Below are 25,794 nucleotides of genomic sequence, written 5' to 3' on the forward strand. Positions count from 1 at the left end.
ATAAAATATAGTTTATTTATACCCCTATGTACATACCACATCAAGAATTATAACTCTACCTGTCTCCATAGCCGAATGGTGAGGCTCCGAAGTTGACCATTTTCCATGTCTTCTACAATTTATAAATTGTACTCCCCGTCTTTGATGGCCCATTACTTGGCGGGAAAATTTTTTTCGACAAAACAAAAAAATATGGGTTTCTTAAAAACATGTCTAGTTGCTATAAAAAAAAAGTTTCAACAATATCTGAGATGGTGATGGTACAATTTTATATTTTTTTGCCTGAGTTGAAATGGAAGGCACCAAAATTAATTTGATCTTACACCCTATTAAGGGTTCAATGAGAACATTTGAACCCTCTCCATGTAGCGGACCCTTTTCGTCGGAGAGGGGCTAAAGCTGAGACCTATCTCATTCATGTATCACCCCTCATTCGCATATTCTTGCATGCTTTCTCAGCTGCGAATACCGCTACTGGTCTCGCGGGTGGTTGATGAGAGTCTTGGGAAGTGGATGGTCCATATAATAAAAGCTTTATACAGGGTGTTTCAAAACAACACCGACAACGTTTGGGAGGGGATTTCTCACACCAAGATAAGACAAAAAGTATAGACCAACCTGGGTGCACAAATGCTTTCTTTCGGAGTTATAGGCTGCCGAAAACATGAAAAAAGGAACTTTAAAGGTCCATTGCTCCTAAACTATGAGACCTACTGTAGTCGGGTCAAGACTTCACTTAGGAACTAGTATGTGTCCTATCCAAATATTCACGTTTCAGAATCCTGGGTACTTCCGCAACAATTTTTATAGAGGTAGTTGCTGAGTACTTCAGGTTATATGCCCGTAGCCAAACTAATTCTACAAAAATTGTTTGAGTACCTCAGGATTCTGAAATATGTATTTATGGATAGTACACATACTGGATCCTAAGTGAAGTCTTGACCCGACCACGGTAGGTCCCATAGGTTTGGAGCTATGGATCTTTAGAGTTCAATTTTTCATGTTTTCGGCAGCCTATAACTCCGAAAGGAAGCATTTGTGCACCCAGGTTGGTCTATACTTTTTGTCTTATCTTGGTGTCAGGAATCACCTCCCAAACGTTGTCGGTGTTGTTTTGAAACACCCTATATATATATATATATATATATATATATATATAATATAAAATATTATAAAACTCACTTTTTGATTTCTTGGGCTAGTAGGTGTCTATTCTTTTGGTTTGACAGTTTTAATCCTATCCTATACTTTTAATTCCAGTTCTTCCTTTTCCAGAGCCATGCACTTTTGTCAGCGGTAATGGTTATCTTGTATGCCCATTCCCCTTTGACTGCGTAGGCCCCACGCTGATCCTACGGTGAGGGCGTGCTTATGGGATAGCAAGGGAAATAGCTTAAGTTTTTCTCGCAAGCACCTCGGTGTGAAGTTGCGACGTTCACACGTATTTTGTGTTTATCAATGTATATTTAACATCAAGATTTCATGGTACTAAAACTATAAAATCGGGTCCGGGCTCACTCTCTCGTAAGAAGCCTAACCGGAACGAGAGAGAGAGAAAATCTCAAGTTTTCGATAGTGTGGAAAAGATAAGTATCATAATGTCTGTATTACAATATCTTGTAATTAAAGATACTGCCAATGCTGAAGCTAATCGTCCGAATGCTATTAAGAGCTTGTCCCCTTTCCTTATTAACAAACTATTTATAACGTCGGACAGGTTAAAGATATCGAAGAAATTACGGAATGGCAATTTATTGGTGGAAACGGTCGACGAGAAGCAAACAGCGAAGTTAGTAAAATTAACTACCATTGGACCAGTGAAGATATCGGTAGAACCCCATCGTTTACTGAACGTCTCTCGCGGTGTAATATCATGTTGGGACATCTTAAATGCCGTCATGAAGGAGATTAGATAGGAGCTAGCTAGCTGACCAACATGTTGTAGCTCGCATCAAAAGTAAGAAGTCAGGTGAAGTCGCTACTGCTCAGTCATTAATTCTTATTCTGTTTGTCTAGATTTCCGGACTACGTGAAGGCTGGTTATCAAGGTGCGTCCTTGTATTCCCATTCCCCTGCGCTATTTCAAATGTCAATATTTTGGGCACACCAACACGTCGTATAATGCGAGTGCTGCTCTTCGTGTGAATTGTGGCCAGGGTAGTCATGGTGCAGAACCGTGTACAGTGAACAAGCTCTTTTGTATCAACTACAGGGGCGAGCATTTTGTTTGGTCTCTGGACTGTTCAGCCTTTCAATGTGAGAAACTTATCCGAGAGCTAATGATTCTTTAGAAGATCTGTGCCGCCGATGCTAAGCATCATTTAAAAGAAAGCATCCTTTCTCGCTTTCTGTACTCTTTGCTATTGTTGCAGCTATCTCCTGTAAATCTGTGACAACCCGGACATCCGACGTTCCCACCCAAACAGATCTTGTTCCCGACAAAAGTAGAAATCTCAGTCACATCGACCCTGCGAACCACACGTGTTTCTGTTAATGTTGGTCTTCGGCGAGCTCCAGCTCATTGCTGTCCACCTTTTGTCACCGTCCTAAAGATTAGCGGTACGGTTACCTTGATATGGTAACCGTCTGACATGGTGGAAGATGAACTGATGGATACTGAGTGGGCGTACTTGACCCCGTGGAAAGGTTCCCCTCAAGCGTTAATTTCTTATTTTTAATTGTTTTTTGTACTATATGATGTTATATTTTCTCTATTGTTACTATTATTACTATTTATTGTTATTCATATATATTTACTATTTCTTGTTATTGTTGTATTTTTCTCATATGTTTTATCTCGTGTTTTAGATTTTTGTTTCTCTTTTGGAGCAGTTTTTTTAAAAATATATATTGATATGTTTGTTGTTAAATTTTAGTCGTGTTGATCGTGACGAGGAAAAATAGCCTTGATGATGACGTCCTCATTGAACCCCAATCTATCTATCTTTTAGATTTTTACTTCTCTTTTGCAGCAATATTTTTCTTATATTTTAATATGTTGGTTTTTAACTTTTATTTATGGGAGTCGTGTTGGACGTGGTGGGGACAAATAGCTTCGATCCTGGCGTCCCCATTAACTTTAATCAATCAATGAGAACATTTGAACTAAATGCCAGATTTAAATGCCTAACGGTTTGTAATTTGGTGAACTTTGAAAGAAAATGTTCAAATCCCCGTAGTAATCGCATTGCGTAGTACTTCGTCTTGTTCTCAGTCTAGGTTGAATATCTGTACAAAATTTCAAATTCCTCCGTCTTAACAGTTTGAGGTCTGATGAATGGTGAAAAATAATTTTAAGTTTCTATGCTTAAAAGTTCAGTTGTAGTAAACGTCGAAAAGAAATATTCATGGCGCATAGTGATCTCGTAGTAGGTAAAGCTTCACTTTATTTTTTGAGCCTAAGTTCAATGAAAACATTTCTAAAAATAATTTCAAGTTTCTACTACAAAAGTTTCGGAGATCTAGGGAACGTTAAGAAAAGATTCATGGGCTCATTTTCTTTCCATAGATGTCGAATTTCGTATAAAACTTCTCACCTTTCGCCTAGAATTTAAGGAGTATATTTATATATGTCAAGTTCTCCTTACCTATTCTCTTTCCAGCCTTAGAAAAAAGTAGATGTAAACAAACCCACCTGACTACCAATGGGTCGATGACCAGTGATTGGTTGTTGGACTCACTTCACTAGTATCCTACCACAATATAATCCCTACTAAAATAATGATTTCAAATAAAGATATCTGAATTTATCTTGCATTTTGTGATAATAAATGCAATATATATAATATTTAACAACAGATGTAGCTTCATTTCAATCTCACGCGTATTTGGATATATAGTATTTACTGTGTATGCGTTCGCGCGCCTACCCCACTCATTTAAAATTATAGCAGAATGCAGAGTTCCATGGCGACGATGTGTGACAATAATCCATTTTCGTCTCGTGTTATAAAACACAAAAGAGGACACAGGAACAGCGGTCAGCTCGTTTATATAAGGATTTAAGAAAATACATATTTCCAACATAGTGTCAGTGCGTTATTTACGAACCAACTGTAGCCTTACACTTTGGAAATTATGCGACGGCAGTAACTAAGCAGACGATCTTGCTGTTCGCGTCTCTCGCGCCGAAACACATGTGAGGCGCGGAATAATACATTTCGCTTTGTTTACGTCTACTTTGTTCTAAGGCTGGAAAGAGTTTAACAGTTCCGGAGGTCTAGTGAACTTGAAAAATATTTTCAAGCTTCCCTTTCTCTTTCAGGGTTCGCATTTCATAAAACAGTCTTATTTTTCATCTAGGTCCAAGGAGAATAAAATTTGAAGTTCCCAGGCCCAACAGTTTGTGAGCTCAAGACGAACGAGTCCTTTTATACTAGTGTATATTTGTTTTTTTAGTTTTTTGATTGTTTCATATATATAATTGAGAAAATTTTAGGGCTTGTAAAGTGCCTCTTGTTACGAGAAAGAAGAGGGATAACTTTATTAAAATTTAAAAGTGTTCAGTTTGATTGCATGTTTTATATTATTATTATTATTATTATTATTATTATTATTATTATTATTATTATTATTATTATTATTATTATTATTATTATAACAACTTTCTTTCTCAGGTTTATTGCTGAACACGTCTCTGAATCTACCGAGACTCCTCCAAGAGTTCTAAGAGAACGTAACACCAAACTGAAACTCGATTTAAAGGAGCTTGAAAACGAATACAAAGAACTACAAGAATTTACCCGTTTAGAAAAGCAATTCAGAGAAGAGGACGAATACTGTCCAAAAAAGGTTTGCAAAATGTAGAAGGTTGATAAGCAAAACTTGATTCTCGTTCATTTCACTGAAGTTAACATTTGATATTTCAAGTAAAATATTGCGAAAATTTGGAAAATGTTGCTTGAATAACAGCACTAAATCTGTTTCTGTAGGTTTAACATTTGATTGATAGCCTTCGAGAGAGAATGGTGGGGTTTCCTTGGTCCTCAAGAAGCCTTGGCCTCACACTTGTCTTATTTTATTTTATTTATTTATTTATTTTTTTTAAATTAAAGACTGTATGCTGTGTTAAAATCGATGATGTGAACCACCTGAAAGCAAGAAGCAATTGATATTGTAACGCCAGGATGCTCGACAGGGTCTGGTATGAAATTATCCGCCTGAGCTTGTGTTGTGCTGTGAATGATGCACACATGAAAACATACTTGTATACAAACGCACTTTAACATAAGTTTTGTCACAGTATAGTTATTTTGGTAGCATTGCGTAGTTTTTCTGCTGAATAAACCATTTTGAGCTGCCAAACAAAAAACGGTGTACGTATGATTCAACTACACAGGTGCCATTGCTCTTGCACAACATTCCCATGAAACCCTACCATTCTTTCTCAAACCTTTGTATGTTCGAATGATAAATTAGAACTTGTGTACCAAGATGCTTTAAAAAAAGTAAAATAAAATAATATAAAAATTGTATACATACTTCAGAAACATGAGATATGCTTCAATTCGGTGTCTACGAGTTCAACGTGTAATACTTTCGTTCAGTAACAGCAACAGATGACTTATGTTAATTGATGCGATGTAATCGATTGAAAGAATGCAACTATGTACAAATACGGCTGCTATTCAAGTACCGAAAACGTTCCGAAAAGGTATTGGAAATTCGAAAGTACCTATGAAGATTTTTACTTCTGGGAAACCGTCAAGAACGCAGTCACTAGTAGAATTGCGCCAGTTGAAATGGATTATAAAGCAATCCCTGTGACTACTTTAGAAGATGTCATCAGGAATGTAGAGCATCGTGTTCAAACATGTTCGAAGATTGGTGGTTTGCAGTTTGAGAACTTATTGTAATTCCACGAAGAAAAGGCGTCTGTAACAGTAAAAAATGAGGTGTTGAAACAACACAAAATGACTACCACTTTAGCGTGTTACTTGTGTGTTAATTCAGCACCAAGCACATCTCCTTCCAAGTATATCAGAAATAACTCGTTACTACCTGAGAGAATTTGCATTTGTATTTATTGTTTGGTATAAGAAAAGCTTTGCGAAATATATTTAGCATTTATGTCAAGTAACGAATAATGTTCTATATTTTCTGTAGTTGGTCACAATAATATTGTTGTAAACCTGTGAATCGTCTGACAACAGTTACATAAGCAACAGTTCTGCCATCTTCTGTTCTTACGTGCTAAGACACAACAATAACAGATAAAGAAAATAGATGGGAGCACTGCTATCTTTGTAACTGTTATCAGATGATTCACAGGTTTACAACAGACCTGTAAACCTGTTACCGACCGATTATAGAAAACATAGAATGTTATTAGTTACTTGCCATAATACAAAATATATTTCGTACAGCTTTGCTCGTACCAAACAATAAAAACCAATGCAAATACAGCCAGTAACGAGGTATTTCTGATATGCTCTGAAAGCGATGTGCTTGGTGTTGAATTGACACACAAGTAACACGCTAAAGTGATAGTCATTTTGTGTTGTTTCAACACCTCATTTTTTGCTGTGTATTGAACTTTCCCCATTGTATTGTTATAGTACTTAGAATAATGTAGCAGCTATTCTAAAATGTATGTACATTTTTTGAACACCTCGGTAGATAACTAAATACGTAGCTCCGAAATTTATAGATATTTCTCTTTTTCCTGATTTTCAAATATGATTTTTGGAATGTAATCATATGTGGAAATCCGTCTGTCAATACATCAAAGGTATACAATATCTTCTTTTTGTTTTTTAATTTTATAGCTCTAAGAATATGTATGTGTATAATTTTTTAAGGTACAAGCCCTTCTGGACAAAATCAATCATGAAGAAAAATCTGCAAAGGATGCGGAGGGATTATATTTAGAAACTAACAAAGTACTTACCCAATTAAATCAAGAGCACTTGTGTCTTAAAGAAAGATACACTGACCTCCAAACAAATTACAATGATCTTTGTGAAAAGATGAAAGTATTAGAACAAAAATCATTATCTTTGGACTCATTAAATGAGAAGATTAAAAGTATGGAAGAGCTCCTGGTAAGTAATTTTCATCTTAGATGTGGTTTTAAAATCATCTGCTGATCATCTTTTATAGGTTCATTTTTTTATTTACCTGTTTAAAGTTTTATATCTTAACAGAAGAGTTGACTGAAAGACACTACAGCACCAGCAAATGTGCTACCTGTTAACTATATAACTCTAAGCCTGGAACCTGGAGGACCAATGCCGCATTCACAGAAGCTCTCCATTGACTTCTGTCCTTAGCCAGCTGGATTAAGTTTCTACTTTGTATTCTTACTTCTGCGAGATCTACCTTAACATTATCCTCCCATCTGCGCCTAAGTCTTCATAATGCTCTTTTCCCGATTGGATTTCCAGTTAAAACTTTGAAAGCGTTCCTACTTTTGTCCATTCTGGCTTCATAATCTACCCATCTGAACCTCTAGACTTAATGACTAACAATGTTTGTAAATGGTATAAATTATGCAGTTCCTCGTTACGAAATTTCTGCCATTCCCCATTCCCGTTCTTCTTGAGTCTGAATATTCGTCTCATAATTTTTTCAAATATTTTCAGTCTGCGTTCTTCCCTCAGGGTAAGCGACCATTTCGCAATCGTAAATCACAACAGGCATTATCATTATTTTATATAGAGGAAAAATCAAATTAAAATCGCAGTTAACTTTTTCCCCACTATTTTACTGCAGAGAAAATGTTTGCTTGTGCATTATTTTTCTACATAGTTCCTTCCCAGTTCAATGCACCTCGCCATCAGATAGGAAGTGGTTCGATACCGCGAAAGAAAAAAATCTTTTGATTGACGCTGTAGGCACTCGTGCACCGCCGATTGGAGTCTTCATCAGACTTGCACTTCCGCCTTCTAAGGTGCTCCAAAGATGTGGAAACCGAATGATGCCAAATTTATCGAGTATGGTGGATGGGAGAGGCACTTGAAGCGTAGGTCGTTGATTCGTTGATAGTTTTCATGGTTGCACAGGCAGAATGAGGATGGGCGTTATCGTGTTCAAGCAAAACACCTATACTCAGCACTTCCCTTCGCTTTGTGTGTGTTGTGGCTTCAAATTGTTCTTGAAGGTCGATGTTGTAGGTGGTACTAGTCAATGTGGTACGTGGGGGCATGTAGTGTTCCAGAATAGGACTATTCTTACCCCAGAATAAAGTCAACATGAATTTCTCTGCAGATGGTTAACTGCGAAATTTCTTTGGTTTCAGTGAAGACGATTGTCGCCATTCTTTGCTTGCACGTTTCGTCTCCAGTTGAAAATGGTGCACCCAACTTCCATGCCCGGTGACAATGTGAGCTAGAAAATCTTCACCCTCCTCATCATAACGCCTCAGCAGCTTTTGACATATCAACCCGACGATCTTCCATTTCCTGCGTCAGCTGTTGAGTAACCCACCTGCCGGATATTTTCTGTAGCGGGGTTTGTCATGTACTATGTGTTGTACTGAACCGAAACTCGCATTCAGCAAGGAAACCATTTCAGCCTGGATGATACTTCGGTTGTCCTGAATAAGCTTGATCTCCTGTGGCTGTGGACTCCTGTCACAACTCGATGAACTCGACCCGAACGGGGAGAATCAATAGCATCAGTAGCAAGGCGTATATAGTCATATTTATTTGGAGCTAGTATTAACTGCCTGTACTCATAGCAGCTTTTAGAATATTTATATCTCGAAGAGAAAAAGTGTTTACATATGTTCAATGATAACTTATCTAATTTCGTCTGAGCATCTCATGAACTTAATTCTTTATACAAACTATTTACTTTAGAATATTCTCTACATTTTGATGCTCCTCGGATCTATGAAATATCAACTAAGGCAAATTAACTGGGAAATCTGCATTTAGGTATGAAGAATTAAGTACTTTATTAGCACAGAAGTATGTTTCATATCAAAACAATTTTGTGCAATGATCCTACTGACTCTAGTTAACTTTATTGACCTGAACTAGATACAACAGATGTTGCAGTTATACATTTAAACACGTTGATCTGAAGATTATCTTGATGGATTACAACAACGGAACAGATTATATTGCAACGAATATGGTAATATTAATGAAACAAGGCATTTCCCACCTTTATCTTGGCAACTGGGAGTAGTCATTGAAACTTACAAGAAGCAGGATAGATTTGTAAGAGCAGCAAAAATTACAGCGAGATCGTGAGCTTACAAACTTTCGATAACCAAGTTGGTTCCTTTTCATTAACGTAATCTATATCAATTCACTGTTATATTTTTATTTGTTGATTGTATTCAATCATGGACTGGAAATGTTTTAAGAATATTTTCTTTTGAATGTTGGCGATGTCTGCAAAATACTGTGAAAGCAAGATGACAGGAGGAATGGCATCAATTGGACATTTATAATTCACTGTTTTTATTATTATTATACATTATCGAGATTCGCCTGCAAGTATATGCATTGCAGATATAGCAGCAGCAGAGTACTTTTGTTCATTTGTCATTACAGTCTATTATATATAACAAATATGAGTTTGAATCACTTTGAAAAACATTCTTAACAATTCAGTTCATCATGGAACGACATGTGCAGTTGTGTTTGAATAGCAAGGTGCGTATTTTCAGCATCTTCTATAAACGTTACAAAACTCCCACAAAAACTCTTTATTTGATGTTTAGAAATTTGTTGTTTGCGTTATTCGTGTTGTAAAATAAATAAATAAATAAATAATAAATAAATAAATAAATGGTATGCATCACCCTCTATATGCAGTCTACGGAAGGAAAAAGTAGGTGAAAAATAGTTGATTGCTCATGAATCATTTAAATGTCTTCTCTCCACAGTTTTATATTAAGTGTTATTGAACATTTTTTTTCTGGTATCTATCTAATTCTTTATTTCTTTCTCTCCTGAATTTTCCGCCACTTCAAATAGTCTGTTTTAGTTCTCTTCTATTATTTCAAACAATTTTCATGTTTCCCTATGTACAGGCAAATCAGTTACTCGTAACCTGTAGTTCTTGTTAAGTCTTTTCAGTTCCGAGACTTACGATGGTGACTTATTTATGAGAAATAGTGTTGAAAATTGCAGCAACAACAACAACAACAAAAGTTATCTTCAATGTGTGAGTTTGCGTAATTGCAGAGGTAACAGCTTAGCATGAGGAAGGAAATAGATAATTTGTTTTTTAGAAATAAATTATTTGGTTAATATACATGCTCAATCCTTAATTGAACTTGATGTGTTTTTATGTTACATATATTTTGTTTTTGCAGCTTGAAAAGGAATTAAAAATCAATCATCTTGAGCAAGAGAAATTGGACTTCAATATAACAGTTGAACTTGTTGAACAGAAGTACCTCAGAAGGGAAGCGGAGTTGAAACAGTTTCTTCAGGTATTGTTGTTGTACAAATAACTACATACAGATAAATTTGAGTATAAAATTACTTAATGCTTTTACGAAATCTTAGTTTTACGTCCCATACTTATGCTGGCTAGGCTAAAGGAGGCGGCGATGATGAGAAATGAAGGAAATGGTGGAATGAAGAAAGTGGGAGGAAACGGAAGAACCCCGAGAAAACCCACTTCAGTGTGTTTGTCCACAAAGTTCAGTTGGCGCGTGCTGGGATCAAATCAAGGGCCTCCATGCACCAGAGGCTAATTCTTTTTAGTTAATGATGTAATAGCAAAGCAAGAAGTAAACAAACGTTAGAATTTTGCTATTTTGTAACTGTTCCATTAGTTACTTCCCTTTGAATTTATTGAACTGATCTACCATTTGAGTCAACAGACATTCGTGTGTCTGTTCACCACTCTAAAAATTATCCGGTATTAACGAAATTCGGCATGTGCTTTCCTCCAGCCTTCTGATATAATCTATTGTTTGGGGCTGAAATCGGTAAATTTAAAGGGTAAAAGAGATAAAATTTACTCTAAGCTGCAGGTTTACTTAGATTTTAATTAAACATCATACGTATTTTCGTTGTAGCATCTCGACTATTTTCATTTGCTGTCAATTGAAGTTGTTGAAAGAGGGCCAGTCCCCAATATATATATATATATATATATATATATATATATATATATATATATATATATATATATATTTAAATAAAGATAAGCTTTCCAACCATCCCCACTGCTTGGGATTAGTATATTAAGAATGAAAGAATGACATTAGCTCCTCTCCTTAAAAAACTTGCACAATAATTTTAGAAAAAAAAATTAAAAAATGAAAATATTTTATTTGAGGTATCCCAATGATACCTACTGCATGGAGTTATTGAAAAACAAAGGAATGATTTCCCCTCCATCCCTTGTCAATTATAAAATATGGTCCACAAAACTTTCAGTGAAATATGGCATATGTGTTCCTGAGGATTACCAAACATCTCCATTGTTTGAATTTAAAATCAGTAAGAATGAGGGAGAATAATCCCTCCCCACTGATTTAGAAAATACATTCCTCGATAGCTTTTGCAAAACTTAATCGATTATACTAGAATATGAGGTATATGTTCAGAGATTTCCCTACAATCTCTGCTGCTTGGGATTGAAATCAGTCATTAATGAGAGAGTGAATTAAACCTCCCATCATACTATTTAAAAGTATGTTCCGCAAAAATTTGGTAATTCTCTAATTTTTGTGAAACCATGAAATTGGTAGAGGATTAAGCCATGAAAATTTCCAGTTAGAAAACAAAATTCGACCACTTCTGCTATCATTAATTTACTTCTAATTTTAATTCTTATTTAAAAATTAAGATGCGAATAACGATATATGTACAACTGTGATGATGCTAATCTTGAAACACGTGTATGAAATTAATTTAGAAAAACGTTAGTGTTCTGCTAACTCAATCGGATGAATTTAGCTCTAACTTTCACTATTTAGTGAAAATTTAAACTGTTTATGTACATTTTCAACCACATTTATTTATATATTTGCTTAACACAGGAAGCCTGGGATGATGTAGGATTAGATAACAAAGACAAAGATTTTGTGTCTAAACAAGTGGAGCATATAATGGAATTGAAGCAAGCCAATGAATGTCTAATGAAAGAAATAGAAAAGTTACAGTAAGTATAAAATTATCAGATATTTTTTCTGTTTGTTTTGAGTGAGCGAGTTCAACGAAGACAGGGGAAAATATTTTGATGATTGAAAAACTCAAGTTTCTTTCTTTTCTTTCTACCATAACTTGTGATTATATATATATATATATATATATATATATATATATATATATATATATATATATATATATATATATATATATGTGTGTGTGTGTGTAATATGGGTCATTTCATGTGAAATCAACAAATTAAACAGGGATTTCTGACCCGACCATCTTAGATTTTTACCAAATTTTAGTATTTCGTAGGGATGGTAGAGATATGGAATTGTGCAAAGTTGCAGCTTCCTGTGTGGCGAGGTTTCTGAATTATAGGGGCTCAAAAATACGAAAAATCGCCCACTTTGGTACATACACGAAACTTTCGGACACACTGCTCTTGATCTAATTGGCGAGAGGGCTGATTCTTTTGTTTTGTTCAAAGAGCACAAAATAAGCTTTTCAACGATATATCGCATGCCTAATTTTGGAAGAATATATATTTAAGGTGACCTTTTGACCTTGAACTTTGCCAGCAGCAGTAATTCTCAATAAATAATGAAAAGACTTCCGAACATCCTGAGCCAATACCATCTTTTTAAAACTAATGTACCGTCTATATCGTATTCGCCACCGCACATGAAGCTGAAAAGGCTTTCTCGACTCACCCTAAAATTGTTACGGTGGCTCTCCCAAACCTTTATTACAAGAACTTGTTCCTTGAACACCCTCTGATTTTCTTGAAGGAAGTGCCAAAAACTTAGATGTAAAACTGGTTCTATATTCGAAAAAGTTTTAAACTTTCAATACTCATCACGGACATATAACACACACTATTCCAGTAGTTACGATTCTTCCAACCCCTGTTACGTCCTTAAATGCTTCCGCTGTCCAGCGTTCTATGTTGGTGGAAAATCTTAACTTTTCTTTTGATCTACATCAACGATCACTAGTACACTTGCAGCACTTACATTACCCAGACCACACAATCCATCATAACGGGCACATTTGACCATACTCTCACTTAAATATTCTCAAAATTCCTCCAAACTCTTTTATGTTCCTTACAAGGTTGGAAAAACATTTACAGTTCAGTCCTACCTTCGCGAACCAGCTCCATGGTAATAACCTACTTTACTATAATAGAGTGAGTACAGTAGAGTATTACTATGGAGACGACGGAACCGGTTCGCGCGGATTGGACTGAACTGTAAATATCTTTCCATCCTTGTGTCGCATGTTTTAAAGTGAATTGCATCCTTCCACCTGCTTACAGTACCTGAAGAAAGAAGAAAAAGAGACCTTAAAACGTGAACGCACCACATGTGTGTCAGTTTCTTGTTTATTTTTTTCTATTTTTCTTACGTACTTTCATTCTGAATTATCTCCCTTTTAGTATTTATACTTTTATAATTATTTACCGACTTTATTTTTGTTAATTTCTTCATTAAGAAAAAAATTCGGAAATAATATATTAATTTATTAGACCCACACATCTCATTAGTTCTATTATCCACTAAACTTCATACGACTACCACTATTATGTGATCCTGCATCCAACCTGGACGTTTCACTTCTGTTCCTTAATTTTCCTTTCCCTCTACTTCTTCCCCCTCCGTATCTGATGAAGCGTGAAGTTAATAATGTATTGAGTTTTAGTATGTGTAATCGTTTAATCGTTTTCACTGTTTTGTGGTAATACATATATTACTGTGTGTAATTTAGTGAATTACTGCATACAGTTCTAACGAGATCTGTGAGGGAAGGGGGGGGGGGGAGTACCAAAATGAAAAATGCAGGCTGCAAGATGTTCGCGAATTACGGTAATGGTCATTTCCTTATACATTCCTTCAATTTAAGACATTAAATTAGGAAGAAAAAAATTGATTTTGGCCAGACTTACTGACAGACTGACTCACTTTCAGAATGTATCAAAAAATTGGCTTTTTTTTATCGTTCATTAATTCGTCATTGGTTCTGAAAACTTCGATCTGAACAATGTCACATTCTTCAGACTAGAGGAGATAGGAGTTTCGGTTCCAGAAATAGTTTTCTAAAGCGGAAATAAGAGATTATCTTATACGTGTATCCGTAAAGTTGCGCAACTCAAAGTTTGATTGCGTATATCTTTTGAACCAAGAAAGATAAAGACATGAGACTTAAAACAAATCTAAGCGTGTTCTATGTAGATATTTTCGAGATAATAACCAATGTTGGAATTTGTAACGTTTTTGTGTAGTAAAGAAAGAAAGTACCGAAAGTGTAAAATAAAAAAATGTTCCAAATGAAGAAAATCAATATTGAGTTGCAGAAAACTGATTTGCTGCGGGTGAATTCCTGTGTATATGTACAGTGTACATCAACATTTATCCATTGGTGCGAAAATGTGACGAAGTTGATGCAGTGTTGCCATGTAAAATGACTATTTAATATAAGTCCGTAATTTTTCTTTATTTTTTATTTTATTTTTTTTTCTTTAGAGAAACGCGGCGCCTGCCAACATTGTTGTTGTAAAATTACTGCAACAGGTATGTTTTAGATTAATTAATGATAAGCAATATGAATTTTCACATAATTGATAACCTGAGTTTTTATGCAAAAATTTGCGATAAAAAATTACTCATCTACAGCTGACAACCCTGCCGTTCTTGAGTCAGTGACACGTGGTGGAGGCAGATAAACAGTGAGCTGGCAAATGTCATTGGTTGAGAGTTTTCGCCTAACTGTTTCTTATGGGGTTACCTTAAAAAAAAAAAAAGTACAAGAATAACCCCAGAACCATCAAGGAACTGAAGACGAACATTGAAACAGAAATTCAATCATCAGGAACACACTTAAAAATTTTTTAGAAAGAAACCTGGAGAAGCGTGTAAATTTGTGTTTACAAGAACATATCAGTCACTTCGAGCATATGCTGTCTCTCTATATGAAGATTCCAGAGTAATTACTTTATCGCAAATTTTTGCATAAAAAAATCAAGTTATCAATTATGTGCAAATCTTCATTGCTTATCATTAATTAACCTAGAACACACCTGTAATTTTACAACAGTGTTGGCAGGGATCGCGTTTCTGTCAAATAATAATAATAAATACGGACTTGCATTAAATAGCCTTTTTTACATGGCAACACTGTATCAACTTCGTCACATTTTCACTCCAATGAATAAATGTTGATGCATACTGCAGATGTACACAGGTATTCACCCGCAGGAAATCGATTTTCTGCAACTAGATATTGATTTTCTTCATTTTGTACATTTTTTATTTTACACTTTCGTTACTACACAAAAACGTTACAAATTCCAACATTGGTCATGATCTCGAAAATATCTTCATAGAATATTTGTCTCAAGCCTCAGGTCTTTATCGTTCTTAACTTTAGTTCAAAAGATATGCCCAATCAAACTTTGGGTTGCGCAACTTTAAGGAAACATTGTATTATTCTACATCCCAAAAATAAGTTTGCAAGATTGGAAATTCTTGAAGCCAGGTAATGAAACTTAAAGCTCTACTGTAAGCTATATCACTGGTTCACGTAAGCAGTCTTCTAAATTTGTATTTCGTTACGGTTGTTAATATTAAATTTAATTCATTGATCACGGTATTATTTATGAAAGTGTTATTGAAGGTTGTTTTTTCTTTCTTCGAAAACTCAGGGGTATTTTTACAGTTCTGTATTCTTATATGTGTCTTTAGTGATTGCGTAGAGGAGAGAGAAATGTTAATACTTTATTATAATTTTAAAATAGTTTTAAGTCTGGTTGCACAGGAAATTTAGGTTAGAGATATATATGCGGATAAAATAAGCTATACTGGATGGGGATTGACTGACTTGTAGATAGTGTGTAATATAATAAATTATGCACGTGAAAAACTTTGAATGAATGAAATACTTCTTAGATTGATTTTTCATCCATGCATTTCATTGAATTTATTTTGTTTTATTTTAGGTCTGAATGTGGAAAAGATAGCAAGGAAGAAACTAATAAGGAATTTGAGAAACTAAAGACTGATTTATTGACATGTCGCAGTGATAATGAGCTATTGCAACAGAAGAATTCTCTACTGGAAGAGAAAATTGAACTTCTCTCAGCATCACTGAAAACTTCGGAACAAAAGTTCGTAACAAACGAGAAAAATCAAGTGGAACTGGAAAAACATGATGAAAGCCTACAATGTGATATTTATAGTATGAATGAAGTTCATGAAGCATTGCAAAATTGCAAACAAAATTTAAAAGAAAAAGAATTAGAATTAGAGAAATTAAGTGGCGACTTAACAAAATGTTCTTTGGAGAACCAAGAACTTGTACAAAAAAATGCAGTGGCAGAAGAGAAAATGAACTGCATTTCAAAATCTTTAGAAGAAGCAACTCAGTTGAAAAGAGAATCTGACGAGAAAATTTCACGGCTTGAAGAGGAAATTAAGAAAGGAGAAATACATATTAGTCGGAAAAATGAAGAATTCGAACAACTGAAAAATGCACTAACAGAAAATAATAAAGAATTAGAAAAACTACGCAGTACTTTAGATGCATCCGTTCGTGAGAATGAAGTCTTAAAACAGAAGGAAGTAGAACTGGAACAAAAAGTAGTTGAGGTCTCATCTATGTTAGTGAAGTACGAAGAAGAACTGCAAACAACTAAAAATTCGTTGTTGGAAGTTACAAAACATCAGGTGACTGATGAGTTGGTTGACTTGAAAGAAGAATTAAATCGTCACAAACAATATGTGAAAGAAAAAGAAATGGAAATAGAAAAGTTGCGTAATGATGTGAACACATCAACTACTGAGTGCAATGTACTGCAACAAGAAAACACTTCACTAAAAGATGATTTATCGAATCTTTCAAGTTTGCTACAAAATCAGGAAGAAGAACTTTCAAAGGCCAGAAATAAGATTGAACTTTTAGCTGTTTACGAAGACAACTTAAAAAGTTGTAATGAAAAGATTAGTAAGCTCAAAGAAGAATTAAGTGATAAAAGTGTTGATTTAGAAAATCTGGGAAGAGCTTTGGATTCTTGTAATCGTGAAAAGGAAGAATTCTGTGCTAAATACGAAGAACATTTGAAAAGTTGTAGTGAAAAGATAAATAATATGGCTGATGAATTAGATAAGAAGGTTGAACTCTGTGGAATTTACGAAGAAAACGTGAAGTGTTGTAATGATAAGATTAATAAACTTGAAGAAGACTTAATTGAAAAAATCGGAGATGTAGAGAAACTAGGTAGTGCTTTAGATATCTGCAGCCGTGAGAACGTTGAACTCCATTCCACATACGAAGAACATTTGAAAAGTTGTAGTGAGAAGATAAATAACCTGGGTGATGAATTAAATAAGAAGGTTGAACTCTGTGGAATTTACGAAGAAAATGTGAAGTGTTGTAATGATAAGATTAATAAACTTGAAGAAGACTTAACTGGGAAAATCAAAGATGTAGAGAAATTAGGTAGTGCTTTAGATATCTGTAATCGTGAGAAAGTTGAACTCAATGCAATTTATGAAGAAAATTTAAAGTGTTGTAATGATAAGATTAATAAGCTCGAGAAAGAGTTAAGTGAGAAAAATGGAGATTTAGGGAGGTTAAGTTGTGTTTTAGATACTTGTAATCGTGAGAAGATTGAACTCCTTGAAATGCACGAGAGAAAGTTGAAAAGTTCTGATGATAAGATAAATAAACTCGAAAAAGAGTTAAGTGAAAAAAATGAAGAGCTTCAAAAGTTACGTATTACGTTGAATTCTTGTAGTGTTGAGAACATACAGTTGAAAGATAAAAATGAGTCTCTAGAAAATAGAATATCAAGTCTAGAAGTTTCGTGTGAAGAGTTCGAAAGACAGCTCATATCTGTTTCGGAGCATGAGGAAACTATGAATAATTGGAAAGACGAAATAAAGAAGCTTAAGGAAGAACTAAACTTACAGAAACAACGAGAAAATGAAAGCCAAATTAAGATAAATAAGATACACAATGTTTTCAGTACATGCTCTCTAGACAACCCAGCATTCACAGACGACAGCAAGTCGTTAGAAGAGAAAGTATCTCTTCTTCTGGCATCCGTATTAGATTATAAAAAAGAATTAATGGAAATAAAGAGTAATTATGTTCCTATTGTCCTGCATGAAAATATCGTAAGAAATTGTAACGATGTTATCACTGACTTGAAAGATAAACTAGAAAAACAGAAAGGAGCTATATTGGAATCTCAGTTAGAAGTAAGGAACATGTATAATGCTATAAGTTCTAAAGTTCAAGAAATTGAGAGGTTGAATATGCGTGTGGAGGAGGAAAAAGCACATCTTGAAGCTGCCCTGGAAAAGAAAGAAAATCACATTTTAGAGCTACGAAACAGTTCAGTTTCTCGTTCTGAACACGATGACATTGTTGGAAGTCTTTTCAAACATGCCGGTGAGTTGAATGACGAACTAAAGACTTGTAAAGAGTCTATGAAAGAAAAAGAACTGGAATTGGAAACTTTAACGAATTCGTTACGCTCATTAAATGATCAGAATGAGTTACTGAAGAAAGAAAACTTTTCTTTGGAAGATAAAATAATAAACCTCCACTCTTCTCTAGAAATCCAAGAACGTAACTTCTTACAGTTGCAAAAGAATTATGTCCCTCTAGAGACATATGAAGAAACCATGCAGAGGTTGATAGACGAAAAAGAGAAACTTGAGGAAGAAGTAAATGCTTGCAGAAAATTTGAGAGCGAAAACAGTATGAAATTGGAAAAAATAAATAATGCTTTTCGCACATTTTCTGCCGAAATTACGTCAATCGTAGATGTAAATATACCCTCGGAAGAGAAAGTAACAATTCTTTTAGCTTCTTTTAAAGATCTACTAGAAGACAAGAGCAGTTCTGTTCCTATTGCCTTACACGAGTCAGTTGTAGCAAATTGGAGAGAGAAAATAAATACACTTGAGGAAGAATTAAAGCTCAGTAAACAACTCGCCAAGGAGAAAATTGATGAATTGGAGGACATAAAACACATGCTATACACCTCGTTGAAAAATACGGTGGTCAAAGATGAGAATATTTCGCTAAAAGAAAAGGTATCAACACTCTTAACATCACTTGAAGAACACGAAAAAGAATTGGTAAACACAAACAATCTTTTACAAACATGCTCCCTAGAAAGTTCAGTGTTCAAAGATGAGAACATATCAACAACAGATAAAATATCCATACTTTTAACTTCTTTTGAAAACAACGTACAAGAATTATTACGACTGAAGTCGGAGTCAGTTCCTATTAAAATATATGAAGAGGCCTTAAATAATTGTAATGAAACAATCAATGCTTTGAAAGAAGATATAAAGAATCGCAGTTTAGAGTTGGAGGAAATGCGAACCATTTCAGAATCACAGACTGAAGAGATTAGAAGTTTGAAAGAGGTTCTCGTGTCTTTGGAAGAAGAGAAGGAAAAACTTGAAGCTGCATTAGAAGAAAGCGAGAAAGTATTTTTTGAATTGAAAAATACTAGTATACTTAAGTCAGAATATGAGGAAGTTGTGAAGCGTTTAAATGAGCAATTTAGCGATGAATTAAGCACATACCAAAGTACTATAAAGAACAACATAGAATCACAAGAACTAACTAATACTTTGCACTCATGTACTCGAGAGAATGCCTTATTGAAAGAAAATATTGCATCTTTAGAAAATGAGATAACATATGTACAGTCCTTACAGGAAGAACAGAAAATTTCCCACTTGAAGAATAATTCTGTTCTTATCACCACTCAAGACGAAGCAGTTGAAACCAGCTTTCATGTCAGTGAACCAGAAAGTGAAATAATGCATTACAGGGAATATATGAAAGAAAAAGAACTTGAGTTAGAAAAACTGAGAAGCGATGTTGCAAAATTTGAAGAGCTGACAAGTGCGCAAGCCGAAGAATTGGTAACCTTACAAAATGCCTTACTTGCAGTCAGAGACGAACAGAATACATTACAACAATGTACCTCATCATTGGAAGATACAGAACAACCTACTTTCAAACTGAATCAAGATCTACGCTCACATTCAAATGACCAGCAAGAAAAACACGGCTCAGCTGAATCTGTAATGCACGAAACAACGTCAAACAAACTAAAGAAACATGAGAAAAATGAAGGAGTAGAGTCATCGACAGCTGAATCTCAAGAGGTGGCAGTAGTTGACATCGTTGAAAAAGGTACACTTCGTGAAAATTCTGTGAAGTGTATAACTTGTATAGAGAAGGAAGACGAAATAAATAGTTTAAGGCGAAATATTGTTTCATTAGAAGAAGAAAAAGATGACATTATCGTTCAGTTACATAAATTAGAATTAGATCTCAAAGAAAGAAATACACGTGTTATACAATTTGAGGAAGAAATTGAGATACTTACAGATAAAGTTCGCAGTTACGAATTGTGCATTGAAGAGAAGGATAAGGACTTAGATGAATATAATAATTTAATAAAAATACGTAACGATGAACTTGATAATTTAAGGAAAAGAATAGTGACCTTGGAGGAGAATATTGAAGAACTTGAAACTTTGAAAAAAATTGGTGAGGATGAACTTGAGCAAGTTAAGTTATCAACAGTCTCAACAACTGAAATTTGCAAGACGGAAGTAGATGAATTACAGGAGCAGATTTCTGGATATGAAGAGAAGCTGAGAACGTATGATATAGACATGAGTAAAAGAGAAGAGAATTTAGAGAAGCAAAAGCGTCGGGGAAGAATGACTTCAAAAAATATTTCTAGTGTTAGGGAAAGTTTAGAAACCGAAGATATCAACACTAGGTAAGTGGCTTCTCTTTATTGTAAAATGTTCTAAAACTTAGCCAATTACATGTATTATTGTAGTTTTACCATATTTACTCTCTAACTCAGACTTTTTCTTCTTTTTACTATAATTTATCCTAATGATGTATATTTGCTTATAAGTGCTATAAGATCCATAATTCAAAAGAAAACACTCTTACCTTGTACCTCTAGTTTCTTTGAGTTAAAGAATTTCAGTGTTCTCCGACACTTTCTTCGGTGACGTCAAAAAATTCTAAACTGAATGTACTATTAAGGTTCTCCCGTTTCTTGGGAATTCTGAGAAAAAATTAGGTAACTCACTCGTCAAAGACTCCAGTAAAAATTTTGAAAACTTACACTAAAATAGAAATCGCTGAGCAGAGCAACGTTTATTTTAAAAATAATGTGTGGCAGTTTCGCCAACTAAGTCAACACATTAGCTTCATGAGACACACTTGTCTGATGAAGCCAATGTGTTCAGCTAGTTGGCGAAACTGTCACACATTTATTATTTTTAAAATAAACGTTGCTGTGCTTAGCGATTTGTATTTTTAGTTTAAGTAATTTAAGATAGCAAAGCTAGTATGAATCAGTTAGTTTTTGAAAACTTGAGTTGTATAGTTAATAATGTTTATCACTAGTCCATGTTTTTTTATCCTTCGTGTGAGTACATTAGTCACGGAATTCCAGATAACTATTGATCTTCTACTACTTAAACGAAATACTCGTCCTAGAAAACGTATGATGCACAGATCAAATGCTAACAACTGAATAACTTCGTTCATCTTGTGCGCTGAAATTGGAATGAACTGTAAATTCACTTTTATATAGAAGATAATCAGGGGCGGCGATTAAGGGAGCAAGAGGGGGCAGTTTCCCCCTCCACTTTTTGAAGTGGCCCCTTAATGTATATATCACTTAGAAATGTAAAGTTTTTTATGTATTACTGGTTCATAGAAAAAAATGGTTCCATATAATATTTGCCGTTGCTTGAATACGTATTGGTTATTTGTCTTCTCGTGGAGTTAAGAAATCTACAGGAATTGTGTTTTAATTGCAATTCAAAGCAATTAATATTGCAATTGCGTATTTCTTTAAATGTTATAGCATATGCTTGTAGTATATACTGTCTTTCATTTTCTAAGAGTATCAACATACATTTAATGGCATGTGTGGAATTAAAAATATAAGTTCATTAATTCCCAGTTTCGATATAACTTCTACAAAACAAGCCTCATTATTCATTACTATGGTTAATATTATTCTTTCTATTTATTTGTTTTGCAAATTTGTTATTCAATAATCTGATCTCAATTTTTCAGACAGAATTTTAAAATAATCATGAGCAAGGAATCAAATCTTTTTGTATACTTTCGTTCTTTAAGAGTACGAAGGTCTAGTGCCTAATTGCGTTGCTCTTGTCAATTTACTTAATAAAATATGAAATACGATATACGGTATTTTAACTGAAAAGGATAGTATCCTATTAGTTGTACAACTAATACTAACAGGAAAACTAACATTGACGTATTACAGGGAGCTGGCTTTAATTCGAGGCTGAGGAATTCAGAGTTGATTGACAGGTGCCCCACTCCCGTCATCAAGAAACGGTCACTCGATGGTCCTGGGCAGGGTTGCAAGTGCGCTGTAAAAAAAAAAATCACCTAATACTCACTTAATTTAAAGAGTTTATGCAGACTGTGCAATCCCAGCGAAATATATATATATTTTTTAATTTACATAAGCAGTTACCGTATTTGAATACATTTTGCATATTACTCACCTTCTGTATTTTATAACCACCCGCGTGGCGGAGCGGTCAAGCATTTTAGTCTTCGATTGCAATATAAAGGGTCAATTCCGCTGGGGATAGTTGAATACAATGGTTCAAATCCCGCTTTATGCAAGAAAAATGTAGGTCCTACATTTAGAAGCTTCTAAGCTTGTTTAGAGCGTTAATTTTTAATAATAATAATAATAATAATAATAATAATAATAATAATAATTCTTATTAATAATAATTATATCTAAGAATATTCCGCTCTTTCGAAGAAATTTTGTTGGCTCTAAAAATAGCATTGTCTTCGTATAATACATTTATTTACAATCTAATTACAGAGCTTATATATAACACTTGAAATATATAAATTATATACATAATTTTTCCTATTAACAGTTTAGAAGTGCAATGAAGAATATACCGGTATGTGTTATGTTTAAGTTCGATTAATCATTATCACTAGAGACCAGATGTTTAGGCATTAAAACCTGGAAAATAGGTGGGCAAATAGGCACTTAAAATTTACAAAATAGGCACTAAAATGTAACTGAAAACAATGAAGATAAATAGTCAATACAATTTTAAAAAAATTAAGTCATAAATAATGTTCAAAGAATATAGAAACGTGTATAGTGGACACACCTTTCTTATTTCTTCTCTAGCTTCGCTGTGTATAGTTTGCCCTCTCTTACGCTGTGAAGCCATTGTCAAATGAATAATAAGCAACAAAACCGCGACCACAATAACACCCAATAATAATCAAATAACTCTTCAGAATTACATTCATGTGACATTTTTTTTAAAGCCCGGCAACGCCGACATATAGGAGGAGGGTAAGGGAGTGTCGCAAGAGTCAGACAGAAAAAATGTTGAAAATTTTCCCCCTCTACCTCAGCCCCCGCTGGTAAACAAGCTAGCTCCCTATAATACAAATATTCAGATCGTGTCTTGTTCCCCACCCCCATTTTTAACATCCAATCGCTGCCACTGAAGATAATATACATTAATCTGAAAAGCACGTACAACACAAACCGCATGAGTTAAATCACAAAAAATCGAGGTACAAGGTAAGATTGTTCTTAATAATGCGTAATTTGTGTGAGGAAGATACATTGTTTTAGGAAGAAATTGAATTATAATAGAAAATCATTTTACTTCCAGATTGAAGGGATGTTAAACAATCAATATGGTTTACAATTTTTATATAATCAATATGGTTTACAATATTTATATTATTATTATTTTTTTATTGTTCTCATGTAAGTTTGTTAAATATGATCTCGAAATAGAATAGTTCCTTCTCAAATAATATTTCGACAATATTAGTCCATATTAGCAACACTATACTGAAAATCAGAGATGTGTACTTACCTCGTATGATTTTCCCTTCTGTTATGAAAATGTTAGTAATACACTAAAAATTATTTCGAAAATTTTACTATTAAAAATTTTATGGAGCTCCTTCGTGGCTAAGCGTTAGCGTACGCGCCTTTGGCGTGGAAGACCCGGGTTCGATTCTCGGCGGAAGTTCATGTGGTTCGGATTCTATGTTAATCAGTAGGTCCACGTCTCATATAGCCTCGCTGCTAAACGGGACATTAAATTCAAACGTAAAATCAAAATTTTGTCTTGCCAAAACTTTTGACATCACCACGTCATTGATTCTTTGTTTTACTTCAGTGATGGATTAATAATTTTCTTCATATCCTTCATATCCTCGTCTCAAACGCTTCCACCTTTGGCGCGGGAGACCCGGGTTCGATTCCCGGCGGGAGCTCATGTGGTTCGGATTCCACGTTAATCAGTAGGTCCACGTCTCATATAGCCTCGCTGCTGAACGGGACGTTAAACTCAAAATCAACTCAAACGCTTCCAGTCATATTTCGTTACTCTTTCGAAATGCCTAAGTTTTCATTTTGCACGAAACAATAGTCCACATGAAACATTGAATCCAGGTGGGAGTTTGTATGGTCATGGTCCCATGTTAAACTGTACGCCCATATCTTGTATAGTCTAGCTGCTGAAAGTTTTCCTAAACTCCAATCAACGAATTAATAAAAGGTTCAATAATAGAGCATTGACCTGTGATGTATAGGGTTCCTTGTTCGATTCCAGCTCTCGCCAAATGAGTTTTTATGGTACCCAGCCACAGAAAAGAGTAAGATGGATCGTCTTGTCTGTAGAAGGCATGTCGCTAATAGCTTGAATGCCATCGGACAACACAATAAATGTAGTCATGTGGATCACATTCTGTCTGGTTTCACATTCGCCAGCTAACGTCTGTTGTTCAAATAAGTTACATCGAGCATGGCCTTGTAGTGGTGTGTGGAAAATCAGGTGATCGTTCCATAGCATTGTTACTTGCATAAATTGTGATGTCACTTATCCACCGGTAGTATACACGAGGGTTCCCACAATAAATGTATTCCAAGTGTGCCCGCGGGGCACCAGAGAGCACCTGCACAGAAGTATTTTTTCTCACGCCATTCTGATAGAATGGACACCACAAGTGTAATCAAGTGTCACCATAACACACTATTTGAGCGCACAAATACTAAGACACTGAATCGTCGGAGGCAGTCTGCATTCCTGCGTTTTGTCGTACGATTATCCTGACACTTGGTCATCGGTGATAAGACCTTTGCTGATGTTCGGAGGAATAGCAGGAATAAGGCGAATGGAGGACAGTGGTATTCAGCAACGAGAATAGTTTGTGTCTTAAACACATTGAAGGTCGCGTGTGTCTCCGTAGACGTGCAGCTAAGAGGGAAGTTCAGTGTTTTTGTACCTCACCATACAGTACTCATACCTAAGTGCAATTAGTTATACATCCTGCACGCGTGTGGTTTCCATTTAAGGAATTATGAGTACTGTGTCGTTCATTCGCGACGACATTAATCCTATCTTCAGAACTTATCTTGACACTGCGGAACCCATATTCTAGGAAGATAGCTCGTATCCCCACACCGTCCCAATTGGACCTCGACAAATATCGCTCATTTACGCCAAATTTACAATGAATGTGGATACCATATGGCTGGCACAGTCAGTACCTGTATTAGCGGCTAGTTGAGTTGGGTGAAAAAAAAAATGACAATGCTTCCGTCTGATTAGGTCAA

At 34.9% G+C, this 25,794-nt stretch overlaps 1 protein-coding gene across 1 annotated transcript in view; it reads left to right on the forward strand.

Annotated features, from left to right (window-relative positions):
• cmet (CENP-meta) overlaps positions 1-25,794 on the forward strand; it is a 116,781-nt gene that overhangs the window by 62,492 nt on the left and 28,495 nt on the right. The window contains exons 13-17 of the mRNA XM_081736402.1: positions 4,617-4,791; positions 6,801-7,043; positions 10,274-10,393; positions 11,957-12,078; positions 16,066-20,892. Of these exons, the coding sequence (XP_081592528.1) occupies positions 4,617-4,791; positions 6,801-7,043; positions 10,274-10,393; positions 11,957-12,078; positions 16,066-20,892 (5,487 nt within the window). The remainder of the gene's footprint in view (positions 1-4,616; positions 4,792-6,800; positions 7,044-10,273; positions 10,394-11,956; positions 12,079-16,065; positions 20,893-25,794) is intronic.

Source organism: Thermobia domestica, chromosome 13 (genome assembly GCF_964235325.1).
Source record: "Thermobia domestica chromosome 13, izTheDome1.hap1.1, whole genome shotgun sequence".
Taxonomy (NCBI): Eukaryota; Metazoa; Arthropoda; class Insecta; order Zygentoma; family Lepismatidae; genus Thermobia; species Thermobia domestica.